The sequence below is a fragment of the Dermacentor silvarum genome, chromosome 1 (genome assembly GCF_013339745.2).
Source record: "Dermacentor silvarum isolate Dsil-2018 chromosome 1, BIME_Dsil_1.4, whole genome shotgun sequence".
Lineage (NCBI taxonomy): Eukaryota > Metazoa > Arthropoda > Arachnida > Ixodida > Ixodidae > Dermacentor > Dermacentor silvarum.
In genome coordinates this window covers 73,926,412-73,938,886 of record NC_051154.1, presented here as the reverse complement: position 1 = coordinate 73,938,886, position 12,475 = coordinate 73,926,412, and the positions used below count along the sequence as shown (strand labels likewise).

General features: G+C 51.6%; 1 protein-coding gene across 1 annotated transcript in view; it reads right to left on the bottom strand.

The window, feature by feature from the left end:
* Positions 1–11,204, bottom strand: part of LOC119466162 (protein bark beetle) — a 93,827-nt gene extending 82,623 nt beyond the window's left edge. The window contains exon 1 of the mRNA XM_037726661.2: positions 10,761–11,204. Coding sequence (XP_037582589.1) covers positions 10,761–11,006 — 246 coding nt within the window. The 5' untranslated portion in view covers positions 11,007–11,204. The remainder of the gene's footprint in view (positions 1–10,760) is intronic.
* Positions 11,205–12,475: the final 1,271 nt, after the last annotated feature.

Genomic DNA, 12,475 nt, shown 5'->3' with positions numbered 1-12,475 from the left:
AAAATCTTCTTACGCTAAATTGTTTGAAAGTTCGAAGGCGAGCTAGCCATAACATCGGACATCTATTAGCAAAAAAGGCGGTCGTCCAATGGCAAACGTCACTTACGAACGATATATAAGCACGGTGGGCCCAAATGCATATTGTGGGATTGTGCATGGGAGGAATTAACTCAATAACGCAGCCTATAGTCGCTTTAATATTGCTCGCTTTTAAATTTATGCTGACAGTACATACCGTTGGCTGCTCGAATATACAAACATCACGCCGCGTGGCACAAGAAAAAAAAATACCTCGCAATTCAGTGTCTGAATGGCCTAGTGCTTTCGTTTGTGTAGCATTTCCGCAATTCTGCTTATAACTGCAGGTTTCGCATACATCTATACTTATAAGAGTTACACTGAAGGGCCATGCGAGAGTGCGTGCATATGTACGACTCTCAGTACATGTTAAGTATTATGAGCGGGGTGATGGTTAGGAATGTTTTCGCGCAGTCATCGGCTAAAGCTAATCATTCGGACCTTGGACCGATGTCGAGAAGCTTCGCGATTGCGGCAGTAACTTGCGTGCGCAAATTTACCCGCGCAAGGTTGCTCCTTCCTTGTCGATTGGTTCCTCACGCATTCTGTAGAAGCGACGGCCCGCCGCTGACCATATACTTTTACGCCACACCTACAAAAAAGAATTTTGTCACGTGCCGACGAAAGCAGTAGAGCCACGCATATCCGATGGACGCATCGGATATGCAAGTCTGGCGCGGCGATCGCGAATGGCACCTCGTAAATGCCGAGGCACGCCATGCAGCGCGAAAGGCGGCGACGCACGCATTGTCTCCATCCATCCAGTACATTCTCTGAGCTGTGTGAGCTGTGTACGGCTCTGTGCGGCACGCTACGGCTAAACAGCTGCAGCGTTTCATTTCTTTCTTTTCTTCTTAAATCTTGTTTTACTCGGGAAATTCAGAACTCGTTCCGAGAGGGAAAACGAGATCGGGAGCATATAGTACGTGCGCGCACAGCTAAACAGTCCCACACCGTCGTCGTAAGGCCCGATCAGCAGGCGTATGAGTGGTCGCATGGCGGAAACGTGCAAATGAATGGACGCGCGTGGGAGGAGGAGGAAGAAGAACGGCGAGTGGTCCCACCTGCTGAGTCACTGCTCTATTGTGCGTGGCACTCCGGACAGGATAAACCCAGCGGGACACGCAAGGACATGACGAATGGTATAACTCTCTCTCTATAAACAAGCGCTGACGCATCGGCGGAGTGCAGCAGCGAGTCACAACAAATGTGTACAAGTTGTCACCTTTAAGAGAAAACGCGAAGCTCGAGGAAGGAGCGCGCTTGTGCAGCGCTGCCGTTCTCCACTCGCACGGGCTGACTTAGGAAGTTTAATTCAGCAGCGTCGAACTATCCGATTGCTTACTCCGCTTTGGCGCCGACGTCTTAATGAGCGTCTAAACTGTGCCGCAAAATGCCGATGGGTGCGGAACCAAAAGCGAAAGAGGATAGCAGTTGTGAATGCTTAGACATTTAATTTTACGGACACTTCAAATACATTTTCCTCGCGCCTCCCAATTCTTGGGTGATCCCTCACAGTGGGTATGCGCCACAGGCCTCGAGGTCATTATCATCATCACCAGCGTACGCAACCAATGAGAAACTGGCCGCATTCGCGGCACAGCGTGTTCCACACATACTCCCTTTCTGTATGCTCTTCCCTTACCGCCACTAATGATTCACCTATGCTAAAACTATTTTACTTGCTAGTTCCTGCCCATGTGCAATGTGTTCATTTGATTTGGGTACCTGGTCATAAAGGGTTGTTTTTTAATGAAACTGCCGATTCGCTGGCAAAGACCTCATATTCCGGCCCTGTTCTTCCTATTCTACCAGTGACAGCAGACATCACGGCGGCTAGGTTTCGGATGCAATCAATTAGTAAAGCCTTATCAAACCCAGTTCTGACTGCTTCTCCAGATTATAAGCACCTGACATTTCTCTGGCGTAGCGAATCCTGTAACACAAAGATGCTTGAGGTCTCTCTCACCAAATTACGTTGCCGTATACCCTCCCTAAATTTCTACTTACACAGGTCGGGTTTGGTTCCCTCCCCCCTCTGCCCGTTTTGTAATGAGGAAGAGACGATACACCACTTTCTTCTATCTTGTCGCCGCTTTACTGCGGCAAGAAAACGATTGTTGGAAATACCTTTTCGAAGGCTTGCCCTGGACTTAACAGAACCTAATTTTCTTTCGTTCGGGGCGTCCACTTTGGGATTCAGCCACAGGGATGCTTGCTTCGCCGTCCAAACGTTCCTAACAGAATCCAAACGATTACCCTGCTAAATTCTATCCTTTTTTTGTACTTTTAAATTAATTATTACTCATTCGATATGACTTTCCTGATTTACTTTAACATATAACTCTACGCTGTTCAATACTAATTTCATAGATATTCGGAAATGTATCCTCCATATTAATTTGGAATAATCCACCCATTTCTTGGCCAATCCCCCACCGTGGGTAGGAGCCACATGCGTGATAGGCTACAACAACAACAACATACGACAGTCATCGACTGGCAGAGGGAACCTCATGCGGCCACCTACCCCCGGACTGGTGAGCTGTCGTGGTGGTCAACCGCACAGCTTGAATGCACGCGGGGATCGAGCGGTCGTTGTGCACATGCATATCTGAAGGGGGGTATGGCGTTCACTCGGCGATTGTCGACGCCATCGACGCCTAGCACCGCGTGTGATGCAGATGACGCTCTATAGCTCTCTCGCGGTTCACATTACAAGCGCGCCGGAAGCCCTCCATGCTTCCCGCCGTCTCGGCGTCTCCAACAACGCCGAAGGTTTGAGGGCGCGCGCAGCACAGGTACGCGGCAGAGTCACCAGAAAGAGACACAAAAAAATCCGTCTAGGCTGCAGACTTTCATCTACGGGTAAGTAAGCTATGTTGCGAAACATCGTGGTATGAAAGAACGACACACACAAACATACACGTGTTTCTTTCATTTCTTTTTTTTTTTTTTTTTTCGTTTTTATCATCTGACTGAAACGCGCTCATGCTGACAATTTCGGGGGAATACCGCATGGTCTTTTTTATAATTCCCATTCAGTGCACGTACAGGTAACGCGGTCATTTGTTCCAACTCGTCGTTCTATGGACATGGTAACAAAAATATCCGCAATCGGCTTGCACAGCCGGCGAACTACAGAAGACAACACAAAAGACGCGAGGCAAGGCTGCCAAATGGAGACGACGTACTCCTCGCCATTTCATGCACACAAGCAACTTACGACAGTTCCATGCACGTACCTACAATAACGCGAAACTGTTGCAACTAAAAAATAAACACAAACATGAGGCCCTCGCGCCAAGAGGGGAATGCAGTATATCATACGCAGCCATCGTGGTCTGTGTGTGTATATATATAGTATTGGCTGCGACTAAAGCGGTAACCACACGAGCGCTTCAACCGCGCGCCATGGAGCAGGCGTCTTGACGAGCCTATGCGTCTGCCGGAAGCGGTCTGCGATCGGAGAGAACCGCGTAGACGAAGACTGATCACTGGGCGCGGATACCTCCCTCCAAGAGCGCAAAGAAAAAAAGAAATCTCGGGACGAGGATCTCGGGGCTTCCACAACACATATCCGCGTCTTAACCATGCAGGCGCGGCGCAGCGCATAAATATAGTAGCGCGCAAACGCGTGAGGAGGCGTGAGTACGCACTCATGTGGTTGGCCCGTCACAAGTCCGCTCATGGACCCAGAGCGAATGCACTGACGCAGTCAATATGTAATCTATAGGCACGGAAGGAAATTTGTCTGGTCAGGTGTAACAACATTAAATATGAAATTGCGGTCACTAACCACGTCAAGCGAAGATCATGACACACATCGCGCCGCCCACACGGGCTTCGCCAAGGCGGAAAAGAGTCCGAGAAGAGCCACGATTTTAAGCCATAATGTATGCATAGATCCCACCCCTCTCAGACACATCGATGTGTAAGACCCGGACGATAGAGACAACTAGCGAAAGCATCTTATGGAACGTCCCATAAGCAGGCTGAAGCAGGCGAGCGCGTAGTTCGAGTGAAATTCAGAACTCGCTAACTCCTTTTCGTGGCGCTTCGTCCGACCGACAGGAAAACGAGCGAGGAATCCGGGGTTTTCCCGAGGAGGAAGGGTGTCGTCGGTCTGGCATGAGGCGCGCGGTAGAAAAACGCCGCCGCGATACGCTCTTGTGACAGATGTGCTTTTCAGGCTGAAGTTTCTGAAGTAAGCGAACTGTAAACCCCGCGGGCTCGTGCAAACAACATTCACGTTGCAATCGGCAAACGGACGCGTATGAAATAAAATGATGAAGGCAGTCTCTTATCCCAATTTACGCCGACTCTCGCGCTGCCCTTTCTCTTCCACGTTTCGAACCAGTACAACATGATTGCGCGCCGTTGCGTTTTGTCCCCGTCGAAATGTGTAACAGAGCAGCCCGAAGCCCGTTACCTAACGCCACAGTAGAAGAAAAAAAAAAAAACGGCAAAATCAACCCAATGCATGAACCAGAAAGACTGAATGCCAGGCGATGGGTGCATGAAAGACATGCAAAGAAAGAAAGAAAAAAAAAAAAGCATCGCAACCGTGTGGAGAATGAATGCCTCGTGCGTGAGTCGAGTTCCTGACCTTCGACGCAATCCGGGTGCTTCGGTCGAGTTTCTGACATGCTTGCCCCGTATATGCTATACAGCGGCAGGCAGGCGGCCGACCAGTGCACAGCAGGACAGCAGACGGGCAGCGCGGCGGTCCGGCCGCGATTCGGTCACGAGGCTTTTGTGGAAACGTTCGCAAAGCCTCCGTCGTGACTGAGTGTGGCATTGGACGAGAGCGGCCGAAGACGCCAAAAAGATTCGCGCCGGCGGATGACCCACACACACACACGAGCGCGCGGCCGATCGTGTCCGGGCGCCAAAAGCAGCCCTGCGTGCGCGCGCCACGTGGCCGCGCTTAAGCAGCGCTGCGCTATAGACGGCAGCGAAATCAGAAGCGACTCGATTAAGGAGGCACCTTTATGCACCGAGGAGCGCGTAATTCTGGGCCGCCGCGTCCGGGTTCCGCATGCGCGACGGCGTCTCGTCTCAGACGGCGGTGGCTCCAGCTTCACCAGAAGACACGTCAACAAATAATGTTGTGTCATGGCTTTGTGATGAACACTGAGATTCGAGAGGCAACACCCCAAAAGGAAAAAAAAAAAATCATGGTCCTGTTTTCAAGATTGGGTTCCACCATAGTTTTTGGTTCCGTATACTGCATATATGCAGCATTACTGTTGAAAAATACCCCTCCTTTTAAACCGATCTTCAAGTCGGACGCAAAGGCGATGATTATTTTGGGTGCCTGAAAATACAGTCTGGTATATTTTGGTGGCAATGCGGCTGCAAACGCATGCTCCGGTACGACGATGGGTCCACAGGCGACCCGTGTTTCTCTCTCGCTCGAAAGAGGCGCGACTAACTTAACATTCGGGGAAAGGTGAGCTATAGGGTAGTACGGAAGGGCGGAGAAGCTGACAGGTAAAGGTGGTCTCACGAGCGTCTCGTGATCGCTGAGTGCCAACCGAGGCGTGCTGCTATTATCCAGGCGTATACACACGTTCGCATTCTGATCAGCTAGGGCGCGCTCTGGCTTTTCACAAATTTGCACGGCGCGGCTTGCCAAGTGGTTCCCTTTCGGCATTATACGCGTCCACGTTGCTCAGCTGCCTCCTCCAACTGGCTGACTGCGCCCCGGCCTGGCGAAGAAAGCGCAGCCTCGATTGGCAGCGAGCACGAGAACGCGTCTATGCCTTCGCAATTATAGAAAGCCGAGGAAATTGGTGGCGGGCGAGAAGCTAGAGCACGTCTTCCGTTTCGTTTTCGCAGACACTCTCCATATAAAGCGAGTCTTTACGCTTGCCTTCGGCTTTGAGAGACAATTCTCGAGTGCGAGACAAAACAAAATGATCAAAGTCTCCAAGTATACGACACACAGTCGGCGCTTATCTGTGCGCTTGCGACTCTCTACAATCCCGGCCAGGACAGCACTGCAGAGAGAGAGAGAGAGAGAAAGAAAGAAATAAAATAGGAGGCGCTATCTTCGCTGAGTGCCTTGACAGAACGCATAACATGGCATTCGTCGTGCACCGTGTAGTATAGCGCGCGTCTTTCCCTCTGCTTTTCTCAGTCCAGAAGTATTTTTATATAGATAACGGCGCTTGCTCTGTAGTGTACAGTAAACTGTCCCAGTCAAAAGAAATTTGCCGATAACGGCGAAAATATTTGACCTTCGCTGTCGGACGCGGTTATGGCTTCGCAAAAAGCCAGACTACAGAACACGGCGGCGGGCAGAGCCATCCTCCGCCGGACCAGCACGGCAACGGAGCTTCGTGCCCTCGATGGGCAACGATCACTCCCGCCCGAGGTGAGAAGCAAGATCACGGCGAACCCCATACCAAAGCACATGAGTCATGAACTCCACGAAGGACGACGCAAGGCGCGGGTCGACAGACAGCGCCGACAATTCAAGGGTGACCCGTACGTAACGTACGTGGACGTGGCGGCGTACCCTGTAGGGGGCCTCTTCGCGGTAGCCACCGTGAACGGGAGAGACAACTCCTTAACCCTCGCGGCCACCGTCAGGGCAGAGACCCCAACTGCGGATGAGACCATAGCTAGTAATAAAGCAACATGACAGGGTGGGCAGGGAAGTTCATGTCGTTACCGACTCGCAACAGGCCTGCCGCAACTTTACCAACGGACGAACACCGGTGCTGGCGGCTCAGATTCTAGGCCCGAGGCTGCAAGAATCCCATCAAATCACGTGGACGCCGGGTCACGCGGGACTGGAGGGGAACGAAAGGGCGAACGCCTTAGCTCGAGCGCTATAATTAACCGAGCGGGGCAAAACCAATCGTCTGATCAATCCCCACCCTTTACCTTTGTGCCCCTGCCATCAAATTACTGCGACCGACTCGAGATCCAGCGACTCAACCGCAGGATTTGTCCTCCCCCTCACAAAAAGCTCAGCACTGAAGAGGCAATAGCCCTCAGACTTATCCAAACAAATACATTCCCAAACCTACACAGATACAGCAAAATGTACCCACAAACATATCGCGGCATCTGCCCCTGGTGCGGCGACACACGCCCTACGCTCTTTCACATCTCGTGGGGGTGCGGGGGCAAACCTGATCATTTAAAGACGCCTAACACGTCATTTGAGCGGTGGGAGGTACAGCTGACCGGCGATACCCTGGCTGGACAAGAAGCTCTCGTCCAGCAAGTACGTCGAGCAGCCATGGCCAGTGGAGTCCTGGAATGAGGACACCCCCCCACTCGTCCTCAAGATCAACTCGATGGTCTAAATAAATGTTTTTCTCTCTTGACCGAGCGACTGTATACACGCATACCCAGCTCGCAAGAGCAGACAGATGACGTGTGTTTGTTTTATTTGACAATTTAACCGCAATAAATGTGACATATAACAATCCCGAATGCGCGTATCTCAACGTCGAGAAAGCAATACCATCGCGGAATTGTTAGTAGCAAACAGACAACAAAGGTAGTTTGAACGTTCTAATTAGCGCGACTTCTGGAAAACACCACTACCCTGTTCCCGTGCGAAACGTTATTTTCGACAATGCGTATCAGTCAAGGCGTAATAAGAGTTATTGCGGACTGTGTTAACATGCGGGCAGTGTACGCGCGGCGCACACCCGGTAAACGGGTTCGGCGCAATCGCGCATGCGCATAGGAAGCAGAAGGTGCGAACGAGCAGGGGCAACAGCTCGGCAACAGCTCTGCGCGGTCTACCGGAACTGAACACACGGACTGCCGTGACAGGGCCGGCGTCGAAGGTATGCACCGCCACCCAGATGTCCTTGATGTCCCTTTCACGACGGTTTCCACAACGAAATGTCATTTCATCTATATACAACGATGAAAACTTACATAGACGGCTGTGTTTGTCAAGGAGCGTTGGTGAGTCAACACGTGGATTGCGTCTCCTAAACTTACGTTGAGGAATGCGTATATCTTTGAAAGGGCCAGGAGGCTGTTACTGGACTCTTCATTTTTCATTCTGCTCGCCCTTCCTCGTTGCCTTGCGAACCGCCACGCCGCTGTTATAGTCGCGATCGGCCAGCAAGCACGACCGATGATAAGGAATGGTTGGAATAAAAGGAGAAGCAATCGTCACGATATGCCACCCCTGGGGTCGTATTTTGCAACAGTTTTACATTCTTTCTGTCCTTTTGTCGTATAGGTTCCCACGAAGTCATACCACGGATCGCCGGTATCGACAACTAGGCGGTACGGATGATAAGAAATGAAGAGAATCGGAGGAAATCTTATCCTTTCAAAATGCGGCGCATATACGTACATAAAGTATATCCTTGTTTACCTCCATAAAAATGGTTGTAAACTTTGGCCATGCAGCAGTCACCTGTCAGGCACATACCTGAGGTTATTAATGAGGTCAAGAGAAATAACCCTGCTTCACTAAAAATCTCATTTGCCGTTGTTGGCTTGAGTGACGTTTGCGTGCCCACGAAATCCACGAGGCCAGTAAAGGCCAGCAGGGATTACGGTGTGCCGTGTGCATGCACCACAGTCGGGCGACATCGCGCCCACGACATAATTCATGGTTTTTATAAGAGTGACTTTAGAGGAGTAAATAAACATTATCCACGTCGAAAGAAAAAAAAAAAGGAAAAGAAAGAAAAGGAAAAAAGTCACACTAGAGACATGTGGCAAAGGAACTCTTCAGAAAAACCAAGATAACACGAACTGAAAGAGTGAATTTCGATTCCTAGAAAGGGTGCTCTAATTGCGCAATACACCCAGCGTAACAAGATTGTAGCCGTTGGTTCACGCACCAAGAGAAGCGGTCCGGAGGGGTAAGCTCGCGCTTATTAGTGGCACGTTAACGTATTTCAACGCATCTTTCAGCTCTTTAAGTGACCATCGCAGAGATAACCACCTGTCTCTGTAGCCATACTGGGCTCAGACAGACAACGTCACGATATTTGCAGAAAAAAATTTGGAAGTGCACTAAATTAAAATTCCTGGCGCCATAGCATCGCCCAAGGTGCTCCAGCACGCCGCCATGGCGTCTGGTCAGCGTGCCCGTGACGCCTCCAGGCTGTTCATGACGAGCGACGAAACAGAGCGAGCACAGCGACCGAGCGGGCCGCATGCACGGCCCTTGACAGGGAGCTGTTGTTCGTGCAGCTTCGGGCTTCGGCGACGTCAAGGGGTCACGGCACGAACGTGTTTCCACCGGGGCCTGGGGCCCCGACAGCGATCGAGCAGCGGTGGTGGCGAGCGGCCGGGGCGCAGCCTATGGAGGGCAACGGGCTCCGAGGAAGCTCGCAGCTCCCCAAACCAGTTTGAGGCGCTCGCAGCCAGCGACAGCGCGGCGCGCCGCCCCTGCCTCCACGGTCAGGGCGGCAGCTAGTCTAGGAACGCCCCGTCCGATCGCTATTCCCGATCTTGGTGTATGAACGCTCATCCCAGCGCGTCATCGCCCACCGAGCGTCGCCCTTGCGTGCCAGGACGGCCTGACGGCCGACACCTGGGCGACTCTGGGGCGAGCCACAGAGTTGCACCTACTGGCGCAGTCGGCTTGTAACTGGGTGTGCGCGCGCTCGCGCCCACCTCGTTCCGCGCACACGTCTTGCGCTCTACACGGAGCGCGCGATAATGCAAGCGCGGACTCCGCCTGGCGCCCTTGAAATAAAACACCGGGATAACGGACAGCTATGACCACAAGTGTGTTGCAGCATCCACAACGCACATCATTCGGATGTGTCGACCCTCTTTAGTCCAGAGCGACAGGTCACGTACGTGCAACTCAACACTGAACTCCTTCTGCGATAGCCCCTTGTTTACTCTGAGGTCACGCATTTGAAACTGCAACCGTTCTATGTAAACAACGAATGCCGAACGGTCGTCGACACACCAGCAGCACCAACGTTCAGGTCCTGGCCCTTCTGGCTACTAGGAGCCAAGTTGCCAACCCGGTGGCAAAGAACGCACATGCGACACAACGATGAGATCACGCGCGTTATAAGGAATTTACATTTCGTTGCTGCACCGCAAGCGATTTCAGGAAACGAAAGAGAAATACAAAATAATAAAGCATGCGATCTTTTATTTCTAGATGGTACGCTCTCCAACGTGTAAAACTTCACACGTGAAATTCCGCAGTTTGAATAGTCCCCTACCAGGACAGTTTTGTTCATTTATTCTTACTCAACAGCCCTACATCCTGTAACCATTCGAGCTCTGCCACAGTTTGCAGTGGCGCGTGCACGTAAGAACCGTTGATCGCCTTCAATGAGTGACCATCCGCGCGCGTAACAAGAAAACCTTTCGGAGCTACTCTGCGACCGGTTAATCTAGCCATATCTAGCCAAGGTTTTACTACTCGGGCACCGCAGTTAATAACTTCCCTCTCGAGAAGGAGCGCTCACCAGGCGTTCATTCCCGCAGGAAAGAGACTGACGCCGCAACGAAGGGCAACAGTTAGAGATGCAGAAAAGTGAAACAACCCCAGAAGCAAGTGAGAAAGCTCAGGTCGACGGGACGCGCGACCACGAGAGCACAGAGGTCCCTCGGCGGTTCGTTTCACGTGCGTGCCACACTGATAAGCTCCTATCTCGGTCGCTCGCCAACTGAGACCTTGCGTGGAGCAGCGGCGAAGAAAGAAATTCGTATACCTGTGCTTTGAGTACTCCATTGACGACGATGCCCACGCCTGGTGCGAAGCGCAGCTCGACGCCTGGCTCGATGACCAGCTCACCGGAGTCTTCGACGACGATGTCGCGCGTCACTCGATGCGGGCTGCCTGATAAGTCGAACACCTGCCTGTCTCTGATCTCTACGGGACGGCCGCCGCCGAGCGAGAAGCCGTTCATGAGCCAGCATAGCAGGACTGCCGACGCCCAGGTCGGACGGTACTTCATCGTCGCGAAGGGGCACTGACCGTTGTCCACCGTCTCAGATCATGCTTCGCAAGTGTGCTCGTCTTCCGCTCGTCTGATCACGGGGTCTTCACACGCGGTCGCGAGTCTCCATCGCCGACACGGCCGCGCACGTTACACCGGTCGTCCCGTTCAAACTTCAAACTGGGAACCGACTTTCGGAATCGAGCCGACACTGGCTGAGCCACCTGGGCGAGCGGCGGCGCTGGCGGCGGCGGCGGCGCTGGCGTTGGCCTCTCAGCCGTATATGAGAGGAGGACAGCTGAGGGCAGTGCTTGCGTCACAGCGGCATCGGTGCGCATTCGGGCAGCGGCGGGCGGCTGTCCGCGCGCGGCTTCGGAGAAACGCGTGGAGGTGTGCGGCCAAAGATTAGGTTGCCGTGGGCCACCGATGGCAAATAGAAGCAGAACTGCTTGTTTTTGGAGACGAACCAAGTCTAACTGCGGGGTTTAATGTTTAAAAGCAACACACGGGCTATGAGATCGCACAGTGAGACGTGTTGCCAGCTGTTGTTCACATGGCGGTGGTTTACAAGGAATCCCTTCTTGCAGCACTTTCGATAAGAAGTAATAGAGCAAAAAAAAAAAAATCAAAATTGTGCACGTCCGATAAAACCGTACACAAACGGACAATGCACGTGACAAGCAACCAAATGACCAGACCCTAGAGCCGCTTAATTTTCACCTTCCTGTAAGCAGAGCAGCTGATAAGGTGCATGGAATTTTTCACCGTTGCATGAATGATGATGGGACCCTTACAACCTCAGAATCACCCGCTGGAGTGGCTCAGTCAGCTAAGGCGTTGCGCTGCTGAGCACGAGATCGCGGGATCGAATCCCAGCCGCGGCGGCCGCATTTCGATGAGGCGAAATGCAAAAACGCCCGTGTACTTGCGTTGTAGCGCACGTTAAAGAACACCAGGTGGTCAAAATTAATCTGGAGCCCCCCACTACGGCGTGCCTCATAATCAGAACTGGTTGTGGCATGTAAAACCCCAGAAAGAAGAACTAAGCATCTCATCATGCAGAGCAAGAAACACGCATTACTCGCAATGCAACAGCAATGTAAATTATTTCTCATGCCTGCCAGAGAGGTCGGAAGTCGTTGACGGAAAGGGGGGTGACACTGCAATGTCCTGACAGAGTTTTTGTTGCGGTGATAGTATTGACAATATTCCACAAAGAGAGCTGGTGTGTCTGCCATCCTCATCTCCGCCACACACTTCCGAAGCTATGGAAACATTTGAGTGTCTATGTGGTAATACCTCCAAGAAATTCCCTTTTTTGGAAAGCCAGCCAGACATTTTATGAGTACATGCATAGGTAAAATTTTAACGCACTGTATGTGTCACTAATCAATTATTATTATTATTATTATTATTATTATTATTATTATTATTATTATTATTATTATTGCAATCGCTGCCGAGAGAGCTTTTGGTATTATTTTACC